This window comes from Anguilla anguilla, chromosome 2 (genome assembly GCF_013347855.1).
Source record: "Anguilla anguilla isolate fAngAng1 chromosome 2, fAngAng1.pri, whole genome shotgun sequence".
In the NCBI taxonomy this organism is placed as follows: domain Eukaryota; kingdom Metazoa; phylum Chordata; class Actinopteri; order Anguilliformes; family Anguillidae; genus Anguilla; species Anguilla anguilla.
The window spans coordinates 74621651-74642877 of NC_049202.1; the positions used below are offsets into that span (position 1 = coordinate 74621651).

General features: G+C 41.8%; 2 protein-coding genes across 6 annotated transcripts in view; both read right to left on the reverse strand.

The window, feature by feature from the left end:
* LOC118219941 (scavenger receptor cysteine-rich type 1 protein M130-like) overlaps positions 1-20998 on the reverse strand; it is a 58365-nt gene extending 37367 nt beyond the window's left edge. For 2 of the 5 annotated variants that reach the window (XM_035403445.1, XM_035403443.1), the window contains exon 1: positions 20436-20996. In XM_035403445.1, the coding sequence (XP_035259336.1) occupies positions 20436-20583 (148 nt within the window). In that variant the 5' untranslated portion in view covers positions 20584-20996. Of the gene's footprint in view, positions 1-9171; positions 9475-20435 lie in introns of those variants that run through there. The other 3 variants (XM_035403442.1, XM_035403444.1, XM_035403441.1) reach the window with 3 other exon arrangements.
* Positions 1-21227, reverse strand: part of LOC118220427 — a 426649-nt gene that overhangs the window by 148108 nt on the left and 257314 nt on the right. The gene's annotated exons all lie outside the window — the stretch shown is intronic.

Here is a 21227-nt window from a genome sequence, read left to right on the forward strand (position 1 = left end):
CTTTTGACCGGCCTTTTTTGAATTGGACAACCCAAGAACACTGAAACACAGCCCTCTAAGCTGTATAATCTCAATCAAACATACAGATGGGCTGCAAACAGCATGGAAGAATTTACCAAAGCAATCAGTTCCACTGAAATAACTAACCATATTAACAGTTTCATTTTAACATCATTTAAACCTGACCAAAGTGGTGTAAATCTAGCAGCTAAACTGATAAATTAAATCTTCCATCAATCAGCACTTAAAGCTAACCTCAAAAAAACTAACAAGAGAATAAATCAGAAACAAAATCTTGAAGAAAAATGGTTTGATGATGAATGTAAATCTACTAGAAAAAAACTAAGACAACTATCAAATTTGAAACATCATCAGCCACAAAACCCTGACCTGCGCCTCAAATATTGTGAAATCCTTTCATTATATAAACAAATGTTAAAACAAAAAAAACAAAAACAAATTCATGAAACTCTAAAAGTGATGGAAGATTCCATTAACCAAAATCAGTTCTGGGAAAAATGGAATAACTTAAGTAACAAAACACCTGAAGAATTAGCCATCCAAAATTGTGAAATTTGGAAAAACCATTTTAAAAACCTATATACAGAATTATCTCAGGATGATCTCAATTTGGAACAAAAACTACTTCAAGAAAAACTGAAGATACTTGAATCAACAATCAAGGACAACCAAATTACTCTAAAAGAACTAAATGAAAAAATCCAAAAACTCAAACCTAAAAAAGCTTGTGTGACAGTATCAGAACAGAAATGCTTAAATACAGCACCCCTGAGCTGCAGAAGGCCTTACTTAAGTTATTCAACCTAATATTACAAACAGGCTGCTTCCCTGAGATCTGGAGCCAAGGGCTTATATCCCCAATCTACAAGAGTTTTCGACCCCAATAACTACCGAGGCATTTGTGTGAGCAGTAAGCTGGGGAAGGTTTTCTGCGGTATTCTTAACGCCCAAATACAAGCCTTCCTTACCGAACACAATGTCTTGAGTAAGAGTCAGATTGGTTTTCTTCCAAAACACCGCACAACTGACCATATTTACACCCTACACACCCTAATCAACAAACATGTATACCAAAAAAAATAAAGGAAAAATCTTTGCATGCTTCATTGACTTCAAAAAAGCATTCGATTCAATCTGGCATGAGGGACTATATTATAAAATCCTACAAAGTGGTGTAGGGGGTAAAGTGTATGACATAATTAAATCAATATATGTAAAAAGCAAGTGCGGAATGAAACTTGGCAAAAAAAGAACTGATTTCTTCACGCAGGGGCGTGGGGTGAGGCAGGGCTGCAGTTTGAGTCCAACATGGTTCAATATTTATATCAACGAATTAGCGGTGTTACTGGAACAATCTTCAGCTCCTGGCCTCACCCTAAACAACACAGACGTTAAATTCTTGCTCTATGCTGATGACCTGGTCCTGCTGTCACCCACTAAACAAGGATTACAGCAGAACCTGGATCTGCTAGAGCAATACTGTCAGAACTGGGCATTGACAGTAAATTTGAAAAAGACAAAGATTATGATCTTCCAAAAAAAGCCCAGATCTCAGGAAAACAGATACCTCTTTACTCTAGGAAACACCTTCCTAGAACACACACTAAGCTACGATTACCTAGGACTAAAAATCAGTGCGTCAGGGAGCTTTGGCCTAGCAGTGAATGCATTAAAAGAAAAATCCCACAGTGCTTTTTATGCGATTAAAAGGAGATTCCATACAATAAATATTCCCATTAGAATCTGGTTAAAATTTTTTGACTGTGTCATCCAGCCTATCATGCTGTATGGAAGCGAAATATGGGGTCCACTCAGTCAGCAAGACTACACCAAGTGGGAGAAACATCCAGCTGAAACCCTGCATGCAGAATTCTGTAAAAACATACTAAAAGTACATAGAAATTCCCCTAACAATGCATGCAGGGCTGAATTAGGCAGATTTCTGACTCTCATTCAAATTCAAAAAAGGGCATTAAATTTTATTGAACATCTAAAAATGAGTCCAACAGACTCCTTACAATTCTTGGCACTCCAAACCCAAGAGCTCAGCCCAGGAAAGTATCCCCTCAGTCAGCTGGTTCTGAACCTCTCTAGACTAACATTAACACATACTAATGCAAACCAGCTTCAGACCAGCACTGCTTCACAACAGCCCATTAGAGTCAACCAAATTATAAAACACATCAAAAACTCCTATCTGGACCATTGGAACAAAGAAACACAATCCCAAAATAAACAGAATTGTTATCGGGCCCTAAATAGAAAATACACACAGGCAGAGTATCTCTTCTCTGTCAGAGATACAAAGCAGAGACGGATCCTGACCAAGTACAGGCTCAGTGACCACACGCTTGCAATTGAAATAAGCAGATACAGAAACTCATGGGTACCAAAAGAAGAGCGAATATAGCCGCGTTTCCACCGCAGGAACTTTAGCCCGGAACTAGGAACCTTTTGAGGAACTCAGTGCGTTTCCACCGCAGGAACTAGGGTCTAAATTTAGTTCTGGGGGCTTTATTTTACCCCCCAAAAAGTTCCTGCTCGGGGGTAGTACTTTCCGAAAGTACAGGAACCTTTTGGGTGGAGCTTGCAGCACTGAACATTTCTGATTGGTCGAGTACTCGCAGCATTTTTTTGTGTTTATTTTCAGGCGCCATGTTTAAAAATATGCAGGCGCAAACCGATTTATTTTCATAATAACTTCAAATCAAACTTGTATGTTATGCGGCGCAGTGGCCTACTTTTGGTTATAGCCTGCCAACGTCTTGGAATTATAACATGTGCTCTTCTGTTCTTTTCTTGCTTTAGTATTCGTTTTATAAAATGCTAAGCATTCGTGCTGGGACAGCATATTACGTACTAAAACATTCAAACGGATTAATTCGGTTGCTGAATATTTTCTTCCGGATTTTCTTTGTTAGCCCGTTGTAATTGACTCAAAACGTTTGATACAGTTATGTGAGGTATGCGGTAGTTCTGCGTAGTTCACATTGGTGATACAGTAAAAGCAAACTGGAAATCACCTTCCGCACTTTTTGTCAGGGTAAAATAACAGGTTAGTAATTGTACCTTTAGCTTTTTCATACTGCCGTAATTTTACTCTGCCATTCTTCGATTCCACAAAAAGACCAGGAAGACTATGGACTAATTTATGGTGCATGGTTCGCATCTGGAGGGCACACTTCGCTGCTCGGCTAGCAGTAACTTCGAAGGAAAGCAAACGGTGGCTGTACCACTACTAATTTAAATTTTCACGCAAGTCCGAGTTTTCGTTCTATTCTTGTCATTTTGCGATTAGCCTATATAGAATTGACGATGAGAAAGTAATCAAACAGCAAATTGTTTACAACGTGTGCATGTTTTCTGCTGTTGTTGCCAGTTGTATTGGAAATGTGAATGCATTCTGTCGCTTCGGATGTCAAGACATGAAAGCGAATGTTCACATAAAAACATAATGAATGTGTTTGACAGGATATAAAACAGTTACAATCTGACTATTGGTCTGTTATATCCTATTTGTTGCACAACTTAACGGTCCAAGTTCAACTACCAACGACAGTTTTGCTTGACAACGGTAAAATATGCCCAAACGGCTGCAGAAGAATATTTCAATTCCAGGTGATTAAATCGATAAAAATCAATAAATACAGAAGTAACCATATATAGTCATTGTTGGTAACCCGTTGTATATAAGTGGAATAAACCCCTCCGGGCTGTCCTGATTATTAGAAAATAATGTAGGCTACTTCGGTGGTAGTATGGGGTTACAGAAGAAATCATAGGACAGATGGACCGACTACAACGTCGCTTTTTCATACGTCAGTGGGCTAATTTGCCTAATCTTCGCGGGACTTTAGACCGCGGTGGAAACGCAGACAACCATGGGCTGAAGGAGCCTTTTAGTTCCTGGTAAAGTAGTTCCTGGGACCGGGTAATTTTGGTGGAAACACGGCTTATGTGGTCACTGCAAGACAGGGGAGGTGGAAACAGAGATGCACTTCCTCCTTACTTGCACAAAATATTTACAAATTAGAAAAAAATATTTCCAAAAATTATCCCAAATTATAAATAATTTTAATTACAAATCAAAAGAAGAAAAATGTGCAATTCTTTTAGGGGAAGGATCAACAGCCCCAATTGCGGCACAGTTCATTTCAGCCTGCCATAACCTGAGGGACAATGAATGACCACCCACCCCATATAAACATTGTACATATTTATTGATTTACTTCTGTTGCTGTCAATGCTGTTATTTGTACATATTGTTACATTTACCATTATTATTTTAATATTATTATTATTTTATATATTATATATGTATGCTTTGGCAATAAGTATGTTTGTATTTCATGCCAATAAAGCAACTTATATTGAAGTTGAAATAGAAAATTGAGAGAGAGACAGAGTGTGAGAGGGAGAGAAAAAGGGAGAGGGGGGAGAGAGAGAGGGGGTCAGAAAGAGAAATAGAGAGAAGTTATCTGAGTAATTACACAAGCTCTGTCTGTTTTAAATACTCTATGATTCCTAATACTTTTTAAAAATCCTTTAGGTTGAGTATACTATATCCCCCATGTCAAACAAGCAGCTAGAGACTGCAGAGAAGCTTCATTAGTAACCTGTACTCACTGGAACAGACGATGGACACCTGTTCCCTGGAGCTGCAGGTGAGTTTGTGTGGAGTGCTGCAGTTCCCCAGGTGAGCCTCTCTCCCGGAGCACTGAACCCCCATCAGACACTCCCCACTGCTCCCCGTCCCAGACGGAGAGGAGCTGTAGACCTGCACTGCAGAGCCACAGCCCAGCTGCCTGCAGGCCACCAAGGCCTCACTGAAGCTCCAGGACCCCCCCACTCTGCCCCAGGTCTGCTGGTAGTACACCTCCACCTGGCCCTCACACGCACCCTCTCCAGCCAGCCGCACCGTCCCGTCCAGAGCTGAGAGGGCAGAGCCTGAGGATCCCAAATGTATGAGGGTTAGGGTTAGACTCCTCTGATAAACCCAAGAGTATTAGGGTTAGGGTTAGACTCCTCTGGTAAACCCAAGTGTATTAGGGTTAGACTCCTCTGATAAACCCAAGTGTATTAGGGTTAGGGTTAGACTCCTCTGGTAAACCCAAGTGTATTAGGGTTAGACTCCTCTGATAAACCCAAGTGTATTAGGGTTAGGGTTAGACTCCTCTGGTAAACCCAAGTGTATTAGGGTTAGACTCCTCTGTTAAACCCAAGTGTATTAGGGTTAGACTCCTCTGATAAACCCAAGTGTATTAGGGTTAGGGTTAGACTCCTCTGATAAACCCAAGTGTATTAGGGTTAGGGTTAGACTCCTCTGATAAACCCAAGTGTATTAGGGTTAGGGTTAGACTCCTCTGTTAAACCCAAGTGTATTAGGGTTAGGGTTAGACTCCTCTGTTAAACCCAAGTGTATTAGGGTTAGGGTTAGGCTCCTCTGTTAAACCCACACCCTCTCTTAATTTACGGCAGACAGAGACATGCTGGGCTGCCGCCTCTATTGCGATTTCCTCTTCCCCAGAATTTTTATTTATTTATTTGGTTCCGATAGGTACTGATTAGTCTGAACAGTGAATTTGGGAAAATATTGGTTTCTGATTGGGAGGCACTTGGGGCAGGAAAGCAGGAAGTGGGCCTCTGTCTCCACCTGCCAGATTGCAATGAGCACACAGCCTGTTCGCTTTTGCCAGGTCTTTTTGTGGCAACCAATTTCGATGGCAAGGATGTGGTCACTGAGTCTGTACATTGCTAATGTGTGCCTTTGCTTTTGGTTTTTAACTCTAGTGAGATATTCTGACAGGGAGCAATCTTTGCCTAGAGCACAATACATTTCCAGCTTATTCTTTAATTTCTTCATGCTGTCAATGAATAGTTTTTGTTGATTTCTGTCAAAATTTCTAGATGCAGTGGGTGTCATATTTTTTGTTGTTGATATTTTGTAAAAATTTTCTTTTGATGGCCAGTTGTCCCAGGGGATCTCTGTCCGGGTAGAGCTGGTTGCTCTTCACTGCCTTCAGTTCAGTTCTCTCTATCTCTCTCTTTCTCTCTCCCTCTCTCTCTCTCTCTCTCTCCCTCTCTCTCTCTCTCTCTCTCTCTCAGTGCAGTAAATGTGTGCTAAATTGTGCCATGTACACAGTACAGAGAGCAGGACTCCTCACCAGAGCAGATGACTCCAGCATCCTGTCCATGTGAGAGCACAGCTCGGCTCCATGAGGAAACAGCACACTGTGAGAGGCGTGTCTCGTTCCCATGGCAATCAAACACATCGGCTGTGATTGGCCCACTCCCCTCTCCAAACCAGGCCTGTCCTGGCACTGCCACTGCAGTCCCACACTTCAGCTGCTGACAGAGGACATTGGAGGCTCTCCTGTCCCAGCATGCATCACACACTGTCCCCCAGTTATCCAGGTCCTGCAGCTCCACTCGACCAGAGCAGTTATCTGGGCCGTCAGCCAGCCTGGACCCAGTGTACCCTACACACAGCACAGTGGGGTTAGCATCTGACCAACACTGAGATAATAAACAATACACACACAAACACACACACACACACACACAAACACACACATACACACACACACACTCACACTCACACACACATGCACACACACTCATATACACACACACACACACACTCAGGTACACAGACACACGCATACACACACGTACAATAACACACACATGCACACATGTACATACAACAAATCACACACACATGCACACACACACATACATGCACACATACATACACATGCGCACTCATGCACACACACACACATACATATACACAAACACGCAACACGCACACACAGACACAGATTCATGCATACACACACACACACATACCTACACACACACTCACGCACACATGCATACACACGCACACTCACACACACATGAACACACATGCATGCAGACACACACACAAACACAGACACACACACCAACACACACTCACACTCACACACACACTCATACACACACAGACACACAAAAACAAACACACATGCACACACACACATTCAGGCACAGACACATGCATACACACACATACAATAACACACAGATGTACATACGACAAATCACACACACTGCACACATACTCACACACACACACACACACATACATGCACACATACATACACACGCCCACTCATGCACACACACACACACATGCATAAACACACACACACACCTGCACGCACACACACACACACACACTCAGGCACACAGACATACGCATACACAGGCGTTCAATACCACACACATGCACACACGTACATACGACAAATCACGCACACACACATACACACACAAAAACACACACACCTGCATGCACACACCGACGCACACTCACACCTACACGCACACACACACTCATACACACGCACACACACACACACACTCGCATACACACTCAGGTACACAGACACACACGTACAATAACACACACATGCACACATGTACATACAACAAATCACACACACATGCACACACACACATACATGCACACATACATACACATGCGCACTCATGCACACACACACACATACATATACACACACACGCAAACAGGCACACACAGACACAGACTCATGCATACACACACACACACATACCTACGCACACACACTCACGCACACATGCATACACACGCACACTCACACACACATGCACACACACACTCATACACAAACACACAAACAAACACACATGTACACACACACATGCAGGCACAGACACATGCATACACACACATACAATAACACACACATGTACATACAACAAATCACACACGCATGCACACACACTCACACACACACACACACACACACACACATACATGCACACATACATACACACGTCCACTCATGCACACACACACACACACACACACACACACACACACAAACACACACACACACCTGCATGCACACACCCACGCACACTCACACCTACACGCACACACACCCTCATACACACACACACACAATCACACACACTCAGGCACACAGACACATGCATACACAGACGTACAATAACACACACATGCACACATGTACATATGACAAATCACACACACACACACACACGCACACACAGACACACGCATACACACACGTACAATAACACACACATGCACACATGTACATACGACAAATCACACACACACACACACACACCCAGAGCAGCAGCCAGAGTACTTACTCACACACGCCGCTCAGAGCATATCACTCCTGTTCTTAAATCATTGCACTGGCTCCCTGTTAAATCCAGGGTTGAATTTAAAGTGTTGCTAACTGCTTATAAAGCATTGCATGGCTTTGGACCTTCATATTTGCAGGATTTGATTGAACCTTATGTTCCCTGTCGTACCCTGCGTTCAGCTACTGCTGAACTTTTAGTGGTTCCTCGTTGCCGATTAAAAACAGTTGGGGGAAGAGCTTTTAGCTGCGCTGCACCGTGCCTCTGGAATTCAATCCCAAGCCATATCAGAGGTGCAGCTACAATTGGTTCTTTTAAATCGTATCTTAAGACTTATTTGTTCTCATGTGCATATTCCTCTTAGTTTTGACTTCTTAGGTTATGTATTTATTTATGTATTTATATATATATATTTTTTCTTTTGTAAAGTGCCCTGGAATGTACGCATGAACAGCGCTATATAAGAGCTTATTGTATTGTATTGTATTGTATTGTACACCCATACACACACACACACACACAGGCTACACAGATTAAACTCACACAGACACTGGGAGATCAAGCAAACTCCACACAGATTAAACTCACACAGACACTGGGAGTTGCCGCTGCTCAGAAATGCCTGTACGTGAATTCCTGCAGCTCACAGGAAGGCTGTGATAGCTCTGTGTGCTTCCTCTTCCTGTGTGTCTATGGTACATATGGTGTGCTTCCCCTATCAGAGGGTTATGGGCTGCACATCCCTGCCCTCTATAGTGTTCACTGCACCTCACAGATTATATCTGCATCACAATATCCAGCATTACAGCCCCTGACATGTAACATTTCACAGTGTAATGAATTAATATCTTGATCTTCTTAAATATAAATGTATACAATCTGTTTAGGACTATATTAACCCAGTGTCTCTGAAACACACAGTATACAAATGACTCTTACCAGAACACACCAGTCCCACATCGTTTCCATGGGAGCAGGGTTGATTCTGTGAGGGTGCTTTGGGACAGAAGTAAATGTGAGATTCGTTGCCTGAACACTGAATCTCCTCTGCCCACACCTGGCCCTCCCCCTGGCCAAATGCAGCTGCCCCCCGCAACTCTCCAGGAGCCCAACAGCCCAGCTCCCTGCACACAACCTCTGCGTCCTGCTGGTCAAAGTCAGCATCACACACCGTGCCCCAGGAGCTCCCATGATGCACCTCTACTCTCCCAGAGCACAGGTCGGACCCGCCCACCAGCCTGACCTCACGATGGGCTGCAGTTAAACAGGGAATAAAGAGAGAATCATCAGCAACGACTGGCACCTTATTCCAGAGACAACAGTGAGCACAGCTGCATGAATACAGGACTGCACGGCTATTATACATGGAATACAGCAGTGTGATATGAGCCAATCTCACATCCACGGCAGTGTGAGATGAGCCAATCCCGTATAAACTGCAGCGTGTGATGAGCCAATCACATGCAAACTTCTGCTACAGAAATAAACTTTAAAAGAATAAACATACTGATAGCGTCAGAAAAAGAGAAATACATCAGAAACACAAAGATTCTGCTGTGACTGCGTAAGAGCTGAATTAGTTCAGTGAAAGGAGCAATACAGTTATTTATTTCATAACACCACATTTTAAAATGTAGAACTATGTTTTAGTTATGTAATAATATATGCATTTATGAAACTAATATGTCCTCATTTAAATCCAAAGTCCTGTGTTGGTATAAGAACACTGGTAAGAGCTGAATAACACTGAGTCCTACCTGAGCAGATCACTCCAGCATCCCAATTATGGTAACAGTTATGTACACCCCATCCTTGTGACCCACACTCCTTCAGTGTGGATTCTGATCCCCTGCAGGACACATCATCCATCCATATGTTCCCAGACCCTGGGCCAAAGTGACCATATTGTGGTGCTTCTACAGCATCTCCACAGCCCAGCTGTCTACACACCACCCCAGCATCTGTCATATCCCAGTAACTACCACACACTGTCCCCCACTCTCCCTGATGGTAAACCTCCACTCTTCCAGCACAGGGGCTGCCTCCATTCACCAGCCTCACATCCTCATTGCCTGAGAGAGAGAGAGAGAGAGAGAGAGAGAGAGAGAGAGAGAGAGAGAGAGAGAGAGAGAGAGAGAGAGAGAGAGAGAGAGAGAGAGAGAGAGAGAGAGAGAGAGAGAGAGAGAGAGAGAGAGAGAGAGAGAGAGAGAGAGAGAGAGAGAGAGAGAGAGAGAGAGAGAGATTAAACTCACAGACACTGGGAGATCATACAACCTCCACACAGATTAAACTCACAGACACTGGGAGTTGCCGCTGCTCAGAAATGCCTGTATGTGAATTCCTGCAGCTCACAGGAAGGCTGTGATAGCTCTGTGTGCTTCCTCTTCCTGTGTGTCTATGGTACATATGGTGTGCTTCCCCTATCAGAGGGTTATGGGCTGCACATCCCCACCCTCTATAGTTTTCACTGCATATTTACAGATTATATCTGCATCACAATATCCAGCATTACAGCCCCTGACATGTAACATTTCACAGTATAATGGATGAATATCTTGATCTTCTTAAATATAAATGCATACAATCTGTTTAGAACTATATTAACCCAGTGTCACTGAAACACACAATATACAAATGACTCTTACCAGAACACACCAGTCCCACATCGTTTCCATGGGAGCAGGTTTGATTCTGTGATGGTGCTCTGGGACAGAAGTAAACGTGAGATTCGTTGCCTGAACACTGAATCTCCTCTGCCCACACCTGGCCCGCCCCCTGGCCAAACGCAGCTGCCCCCCGCAGCTCTTTAGGAACTCCACAGCCCAGCTCCCTGCACACAACCTCTGCGTCCCGCTGGTCAAAGTCAGCATCACACACCGTGCCCCAGGAGCTCCCATGATGCATCTCTACTCTCCCAGAGCACAGGTCAGCCCCGCCCACCAGCCTGACGTTGCCTAGAGGTTAACAGGGAATAAAGAGAGAATCATCTGCAATGACTGGCACCTAATTCCAGAGACAACAGTGAGCACAGCTGCATGAATACAGGACTGCACAGCTATTATACATGAAATACAGCAGTGTGATATGAGCCAATCTCACATCTACGGCAGTGTGAGATGAGCCAATCTCGTATAAACTGCAGCGTGTGATGAGCCAATCACATGTATTTCTCTTTTTCTGACGCTATCAGAATGTTTATTCTTTTAAAGTTTATTTCTGTAGAAAAAGTTTACATCAGAAACACAAAGATTCTGCTGTGACTGCGTAAGTGCTGAATTAGTTCAGTGAAAGGAGCAATACAGTAATTTACTTCATAACACCGCATTTTAAAATGTAATACTATGTTTTAGTTATGTAATAATATATGCATTTATGAAACTAATATATCCTCATTTAAATCCAAAGTCCTGTGTTGGTATAAGAACATTGGTAAGAGCTGAATAACACTGAGTCCTACCTGAGCAGATCACTCCAGCATCATGTACATGACCACAGTTATGTTCACCCCATCCTTCTGAGCGACACTCCTTCAGCGTGGATTCTGATCCCCTGCAGGACACATTATCCATCCATATTTCCCCAGACCCTGGGCCAAAGCGAGCATTTTGAAGTGCTTCTACAGCATCTCCACAGCCCAGCTGTCTACACACCACCCCAGCATGTGTCAAACCCCAGACCCTATAACACACTGTCCCCCACTCTCCCCGATGGTAAACCTCCACTCTCCCAGCACAGGGGCTGCCACCATTCACCAACCTCACATCCTCACTGTCTGTGAGAGAGAGAGAGAGAGAGAGAGGGGGAGAGGGGGGGGGGTGGTTGAGTTTTAACAAACCTTTATTTCACAATACATACAGTCATTCGGCAACAAAAGCAGCTAAAATAAAGAAATCACCATATCAAAATTAACAACAATACCAAGACACAAAAAAACAAATAGATTAAATAGAGAAAAGGAAAAGAGAAATAGAAGTCGAACAAAGCAATGGAACACAAGCTTCTACAAAAATAAACCTATGACCATTTGTGGCACCCTCATCTTAGTATGTTGTTAAATATTAAATCTCCTCCCACTAGACTACACTCAGCCTCCCCATGGCACCACCTATCCTGAAAAATCCGCAGGTCCTGTATCCTACTATTGCACTCAAAGTCAATAGAAACTTGACCAGAAGGAGGCACTGGAACCACCTATCAATCCACAACATGAGAGACAGGGCAACCTCCACTATAGCAGAGTTATGCAGCTATTGCTGCAACACCAAGGACCCTGGCCAGTTCTGAGATGGGAGAAATACGGCAACTCCTCAACATAATCAGCAGAATAATTGGCTAAGTATAAACGTATATGTATAATAAATATTCTACAATTATATTTTAATTATTGATTAAATATAATATAATCAATAATTAAATTAGCTTATAGTTTGTCATTATGCCCCATTCAATGCAATCACTTATTGTTTATGTAAGGAGATCACTTGCAATTAGCAGTTGGAACAATCAGGGCTTTTGTTCTTCAGTGTATGGGCTGAAGAGCACAAATCCAGATTTTATCAGTAGCATAAAATATATAGATATTTTAATCCTCCAGGAGACATGGTGCATAGAGATGTATCAGCTTACTGTCCCTTAGGATACAGAGAAATAGTATTGCCATCCCTCAAGCACAGCAATGTCCAGCATGTCAGATGTTCTGGGGGCATTATAATATGGTACATTATAATAAGTAGGAGCTTGCAGGCTCAATGAAAATAATCAAAATAGCAGACTTGCATATCTGGCTAAAAATAAGGAATGTCACATCCCTCCAAATCTCACCTATTCCTATGTACAGCATATATACACCCTCTGAATCCCTTTATTACTCAGAGGGCATGTTCCTAAATCTCTACACGGAAATCTGCAACTCCCAGGCCCAGGGGAAGGAACTCCTATGTGGAGATTTTAACTCCAGGACAAATAAACAACTTGACTTTAGTCCTCGGGAAATTGGGAATTTGTCATATATTTGGAGCAACTAATCCATGTCACTCAATAAATGTATCCTTGCAAAATAATTATGACAGAGTAATTAATAAAAATGGTAAGGCACTGTTGAATCTCTGTCAAAGTCTTGGTCTCTATATAATAAATGGCATGATCAGAGGGGACTCTTTAGGTAGATATACTGTACATACAGTTCAGCTCTTGGTGACAGTGTAGTAAACTATGCTATCACGGACCTAAACCCCTCCTCCATAAATGCATTTACTGTCAGACCACAAACACCCTTATCAGATCACAGTCAGATCATTGAGCTCATGCAGAGAACACAGCAGTCCGACACACAAACATAACCTCAATCCTTTCTACAGATGGGCTCCAAACAGCACACAATTATACAAAGAGGCAATTGGTTGTGATTAAATTAAAATTCTAATATAAATATTTATCAGTATCAGCCCTCAAAATAAGGCGTAGACCTGGCCATAAATTACTTTAATAATTTTTTTAAGTAGCTAAAAAATCCAAGTTAAAAACCGCAAATATGAAAAATGAAAAATGATAATGAGAATGAAACAAAAAATGGTTTGATGAGTAATGTAAAACTATGAGAAAAAAGCTGAGAACCAAAAACATAAAAATCCCAAAAACCAAGACTTACGCCTGAGATACTGTGAAACACTCAAACAATTTGAACAAACAATTAAAAATAAAAGACTGGAACACATCAGCACGCAACTAAACGGAAATGAACAGTCAATAAACCAAACATGGAAAAAACTACGGCACACAGTGCTGTACATAAACATCTTATAGATAAACCTGGTTCTTATGTAGTACCACTGTTTCTAGATTCTCAATAATGTTTAGCCTGGTTTACCATGGGTGTAAACCCCAAGTTTTTGCTGAGAATTGAAAAGGATATGCCCCCAGCAGTGCCTGCAGGAACACAGGCACACCACTAGGTTGTGCTCTATTACCCTGGCTTTGTACACTGTGACACAAGCTCTGCCAGTGAGGCCAGTCACATGTCTGAATAAGCAGATGGCACTTGTGTGGCAGTGCTTATCAGAGGCGTCATGACACGCAACTCCTTGCGCCCACACCTGCCTGCACCCCCCCCCCCCCCCCTTCCCCGCCCCCCCCGCACCCATCGACAAAATCGGGTGACACCAACGGTCGACAGCACCGGGTATCACCAACCCTAGTGACGCCACAGGTGCTAAAGCCCCTACAGAATGCAGGTGCACACTTTGGCCACAAGGTGGAGATAACCCCTTCACTTTCTCAGACATAAGAACTGTTTTGCTGCACTGAAAATAGGAAATGAGAATGCTGTGAGTGAGATGGTATTAAAAACTTGAGATTTGACATTTGCAGATTTCTCAAGTGCAGTACAGACACAGGTCTATTCAAAATGTAATCAGCCTTACCAGTGTCTACTTTCTACAGAAACTGAGAGCATTAGAAGTAGACTGGAATACCAAGTGTGTTTATTGCAGTTCAGTACTAAGACTTTTCACCTTCTGTTGCATTTTCTGGCTGAATGGTCACTCAGACACGAACCTCAGTAAACTCCTGTGCATCGTGAAACGCTGGCTGTGCAGAGTACGGCTCCTCAAAAGACACAGACGAGCAACAGGAGACCATTCTTCCTACCAAGCTCAGTGCATCTTTATAAGAACTCATTTATCAGTGAAAAAGGAGATTTATCTGGAATGCATTTTAACCATTTAATGATATTAAGTACAGACCTGGGCGTATGTAGATGTACATCATACTGTTTTAATATTTTACATTAGTAATGGTGTTGTTATGCACTTATTGTACATTACTTTGATTAAAAGTGTCTTCCAATTAAATGTCATGTAATGTTTTCAGTGAAATGGTATGTTTCCACAATGAGGATTAAACATGAATTTGAATTGTTAGCTTATATTTTTTATTTTATTTGACGTTAGTAGTTCAGCTCTACAAAATTCCTGTTTAACAATCACTTTTATACTTTTAGCGTTCATCCTATGGAGTATGTCCTCATTATATTTCTTGTGCAATTTCAATAATTATTTAATTTGAAAATTTTGCATGTTTTTAAATTGATAGTAAAATATTACATGAAAAATGCCACATATTCAAACTTACGTGAGTTTCAAATAAAATATTTTCCATTTGCAGCCGTAAGCAGTGGTGGAGAATATTATCTGTTCAGAGTGTTATTTGAAAAGAATTACACAGGAAGTCTGACTCTGGATCAATGTTGCTTCAGTCCTGCTTTTGAAGTTGAGGTTTGAGCAGGTGTTACCACTGATGTGCTAACATGTGCTAAAGTTTTTTTTTCTTTTCTTTTTAAAGTTGCTGTAATAAGTTTCATGAGATGAGAGAATTCTAATAAGTGCAATATATTATTAATGTGCTGCCATAAAGGCATCAAATGTATCACTGATGAGAGTACGTAACATTTCCGTTGTGTCTTCCGTTGTAACGCACTAAAGACGGAAGAGTTCTTATAAAAATACACTAATAAAAAGCAACTTACAACTACAAAAAGTGAAAATATTAATTAGGCCAACTTATGATATAAATTTCACGCAAACATCAGGTATTTCTGGGAACGCCAACTAATACCTGGACTTTTTCATGACTATCAGGTGCCAAATTACATAGACACACGGAAACGATAAAAAACTATATTTGAAAAAGATCTTTATATTCACATATATTTATATTTACTAAAACACAAACATGATCAAACAAAAAACTTTATCTTTGCTGGATTATTCAAATATCATGTTTTATATACCAGTGAATCAAATACAGAAACATTTCCTAAATAATAATAAAATTAGTTTAATGAAAGCTTCATGAATGATGCAGAGAAATATTACTACAGTAAACTCTGGTGTTTAGAGACGGCCTGGAGCCCTGCCCGGCCTGGAGAGCTGCCCCTCTGACCCCTTGGCCCTGACCCCCAGTCTCTGAGCCCTGACTGGGTGTGGAGAAGCTGGAGAGGAGGATAAAGCTGGTACTCACTGACTGTGGAGAGCAGGAGCAGGGAGGAGAGAGAGAGAAAGAACAGACATCTCTCCATCTTCAGCGCAAACGAACCAAACCTTCCTCAGAGCAGAGTGGATGCTCACACCTTCACCTCTGAGCTCTCAGAGAGACTGAGCCCTGTGCACACGCCCGGCCCCCCTGTGAGAGAGAATACTCTCTCCCCCCCACCAATCACAATCACTGCTGCCTTATAAGAGCACTGCAGGAACACTTCAAACAGCCACAGTGACAAATCAGCGCACGCCATTTACATTTTCTCCATATATTCCAACTCTGCATCACTGCAGGCTGTCAGGACTCCTCCCACCAGAAGACCCCGCCCCTGTGACACACTGCGTTGACAGACACAGAAGAAGAAAGCGGCTCGTTTCTAAAAAGGATGGAGTTATCAGTGCAGTGTTTGGCTGTGCAGTCTGCAACCCAGTGCAGTCTTGGGCCTTCAGGAAAAACAAAAACCTGGCGAGAGAGAAATGGGGGGTGGACCATTGGAAAGAACTGATCATTTAGTCCACCCCCCAGAGAGACACCCATCCGTCACACATCCACCACGTACAGTTGAAACAGCAAAGATTTAGATTTTCATTTGGACTTTTGCAAATTGATCATAACTGTCATTGTGTTGGCTTATTTTCAGATTTTAATGTTTTTGTATGAGGCCTGTTCAGGTGATGATCTTTTAATGTGTAAGAATTTTAAAAAAGCAGTAAAGGACAAAGTGCAGTCTGAAACCCTATGCAGCAAAGCCCTGATGCATTTTGTTTAAAAAATGATAATATTCCTGATACATTTTCAGTGTAAATGCAAATGCATAAAGCAAATAAAAGACACGAAAATAGGATGTAACAACACAGCGAAAGACCGGATTTTAGTGAAAATATGCATTTTTATTAAAGGTTTAAAAATAATAATTATGACAATGATGGTCAAACAAAAAAGTAACAAGGTGGGCAACCCAGCAGACTGATCAACCTCTTGTTACGTCCTCTGCATCTGCTGGTCTGGGTAGTGCAGGTGGAGGTAATTACCTAACTGCCTAATCGCTTGATTGCCTCCACCTGCTTGTGGCCCAATATAAGCGCAGTAGTATGAGGCAGGGGACAGTTTCTTTTGGGGCTTTTGTGTTTGTGGTTTGGGTAGAGAGTCTTTCTTTGAGATCTTCTTTCGTCTTTCTTTTGTGTGTGGTTTGTGGTTTGATTTGCGGTTTTGGGTTTGTAGTTTTTGTGAAGATCGTTTTGTTTGAACTCAGCGGTATTTCCTTCATTTAGTTTGTGATTAGTTTGTTATTCTAATAAATGTCTGGGTGTGTATTTTTAAATCAGTTTTTGATTGTGTTTTTGGGTAATTGGACTTGTTACGGCTTTTCGAGCCAGGCCGTAACACCTCAACACTCATTTTAACAGGGAAAATTAGGATTTTAGTTTTTCTTTCCATGGAGAAATGTATGTTCTACAACAAGACATTTGTTAATAGTGCAACATTTAACAAAATATAAGACTTCTATGGGTTCATAGTGAAACATTTAATACACAAAGCCAGTGCTGTGTGTTAAAGTAATAAACTCGAAGATTTTCATTAAAATAAATGTCTGTTAAGTCACTATCTATTGCCGAATTAGGTAACACAATGGCGATTGAGCCTATTATTATATTAATTTATATTATTATTATTATTATAATTTATGATTAAAGAACTGGGTGTCTGTGGCGACATTCCCGGGAAAAAATCACAAGCGGCGCATAGTTAGTGACGCGTTTTCCATCACCCATCAGTGGTTGGTCCGCCAGAGAGGGTAGACGGAGCTAACGCAACAGGCTCGCTCATCAACTCACTTGTGTGTGAGCGGCGTACTGTATTTTCCGGTGTCTGCTAGCGTTACAATAACAGAGAAAGGGGGGGTTATGGAACCCTAAAATGTTTTTGTGTAACATGAGAGGTCGTATTATTTGTTGATGTAGATTTCGTATTACATTGGATGACAATGCAACGTTACTAAATTACATAGCCTAGCTATTTGCACAGCTAACTCTAGCTACCGGACCATGTCAAGAAAGGCAACATTAGTTCAGGCAAAGTTGCGCACAGTAGCCATCTATGAGAGATAATCAGGTAACGTTGCGTTAGCTAGCTAGCTAATGTAATTAACACAATCTAATGTCAGCTAACAATTAGAAAAAACGCTAGCTAATGCTACCGACTGGTACCGACCTCGCAAAACGTCTCTCGAATGCAATGCTACCTTGTTGCAACGTTGCAATGTAGATAACTAAAGGTCAGTTTAGATTAATGATTCGCAACGAGACTGGATGCAACTTGCAAAATTCCAAGACGTCTGATTGTAAATGTTCTAACTGCACTTGGCGATTTGACAAGGTGGGTCTTTTGAGACCCCAGGCAACGGCTTCAGACGCTCTGCAACTAACCAGTTCACACCGCAGCACTTTTCTCTGCAACATTCTAAAACCGTTTTGTCTCGTTGCGAATCATTGATCTGAATTGGCCTTAACGTTACCGTTATTTACATTTCCATCAAGTCCATCAATATATTATAGGCTAATGATCGGAATAAAGCCGTCTTTACACAGAGCATTAACGCGGGGTATAGGTGGTGCAGAGCTGGGACTGATTTCTGTATAAAGATGTCAAGTCAGAGAAAAGTAAATAAAAGAATACAGCAGTATGGAATAGCGTTGTTATTATTTTATTATGCTTCCTCATATGTTCCTTCAGCCTTGCCCTTTTTTGGTGAAATCTCCTTTGTTTTTATTTTATTATTCTTTTTCTGATTGCTAATTTAACACCCAGCTCAGCTTTATTCTCGAAAAGTTTAGCTAGCAAAACCAGAAACACCAGGGGTAACATTTTACAAGGCAGTTGTTTCAAAAATATCACAGAACAATCATTCATGAGAAAGACTGTTTATTGTGCACGAAATACATAATTGCACGAGCCACAGCGAATACCGCAAATTCTTCTCTGCAGTGTAAAGATTTTCATACCGGGCAAAAGGTGGATAAAGAACGTCTTTGGAAATTGATCATCACTAATTCTACCCCAGGTCTGCTACAGCATTTTAACCCAGCTCGGCAGTGTAAAGACAGCTTAAGTTAGCCTAATGTTAGACAATGAATGAATATGTACATAACGTTACATTTATAACAACCATTTTTAATTCAGTAAATAGTGTGATAGTTGGCGTGGCCCAGGTGCAAACTGACTGACGTCACACAGGCGACACTGGTTGGATCCGGTTGGATCTCTGAGAAGTGAGGTGCAAAAACACACCTGCAATTACTGCTTTTCGCCATTGGTACCGCCAAAGAGAACGAAACGGAAATCTTCGAGATTGTAACTTTAACAGTGAAATCTTACCAGAGGGTCTGTCCCAGGTGGAGCAGCAGTGGCAGACTGGGGAGGAGTGCTCTGTTTGGTGGGGGTACTGGGGACAGGCCTCAGGGCTGCAGGGTGGGTGGGTGATTTACTTGATGGTGCTGCAGAATGATGGGCCGTTGGGTCCCTGTCGTCCACATCTTCAAATCCCTCATCCTCCACGTGCAGCTCTTCCTCCTGAGGAGTCCAAGCTGGTCCCGCAGCACTCAGACTGAGAACGCGGCCACTCCCCCGTTCAGCTCCCCTGCAGCGCACTGACGCTGCAGGGGAGCTGAACGGGGCACGCGCATTATTCCGCTCGCCGCACTGTTCATCATACCGTTGCATCTTTCCAATGAGTAACATAAGCATCGTACCGACGGACGTTACCAATTCAGCTGATTTAATCAATTAATCCGCTTTTAATGTACGCTATTCTCTATTACTAACTCAGAGGAGGTCTCAGATACTTGACAGATAACAATCTGCGTGCTTCGTCACAATGCTTAATGAATGAGCTACAATAGCTTTTATATTTACACCCAAAAATCGTACGTATGGAAAAATAAATATTTATAGCCACTTAGCAGACATTCTAAATACATCACATTTTTCTTTAAAATAAAATAAAGGTGGCTAACATTTAAGCTAATAACCGTTCCAGATGAGTTATTGTCAAGGACAACTTCAATTCAACAAGCTAACTTGAGCAGTAGGCATTTTATACTCATTATCCTTCTTCACCACGACGGCAAACGTGAACTTTCACCATAAAGAATATTTGCTGAAATACTTACGGATCAGTGGACATCGATTACTTGTATCGTTGCAAAATACATAATGAAAAAATTCATAAAATTTTGACACTAGCATCTCGGAGCTGCACTCACAGCCTTCCCGGAAGTCCTGTTCAACTTTACCGCCGTCGAACAGTAATGGCGTCATTGGGTAAATACAAGCTGAGCACCGATTGGCCAGGCCAGTGAAAGACACAGGGCCAAGTGACTTGAAAGAATTGAGGAAATATTGGGTAGCGTTGCTTTCGAATACATCTTAATTCATTTCGGTGAGGCAAGATAGCCTATATAGTTTGTAGTACCGTAACTTGGCGTCATTTTTATATCAATAGTTTTAATAGCAGGCCTATATTTTGGCAGTCTGAAGGAATGAGTTATAGGCGGTCTATGTCTTGTATGTGTGAGTAACTTGGCATTTTTGTACGTTGAAAACGTGTTGTTTTATGAGATATACATAGACGGCGCATTGGCCTTTGGGTCGTACGGCGACTTCGAGTCGTTTTTATATTCAATGGTTTATGGTCTACGTGGAGTACAAAAAAAAAGTTTTATCTCCGGTTACTTAGAATCTCGATAGTTAGGCAATAATCGCTGCTAGACGCTCAAGAGATGAGTGTGTATCAACGGTTTACATGAACTGAATTACTTACGTGGTGGAAAATAATTAATTGTCATGAGGAATTGCCACAGTTAATTTTTACCTGGCAAGCTGGTAATAAATGCATTGCTAGCTAACTTGAGTAGGATTGTAAGCATCAAATAACCTTGATTGTAAGACTAGCTTTGCTTGTT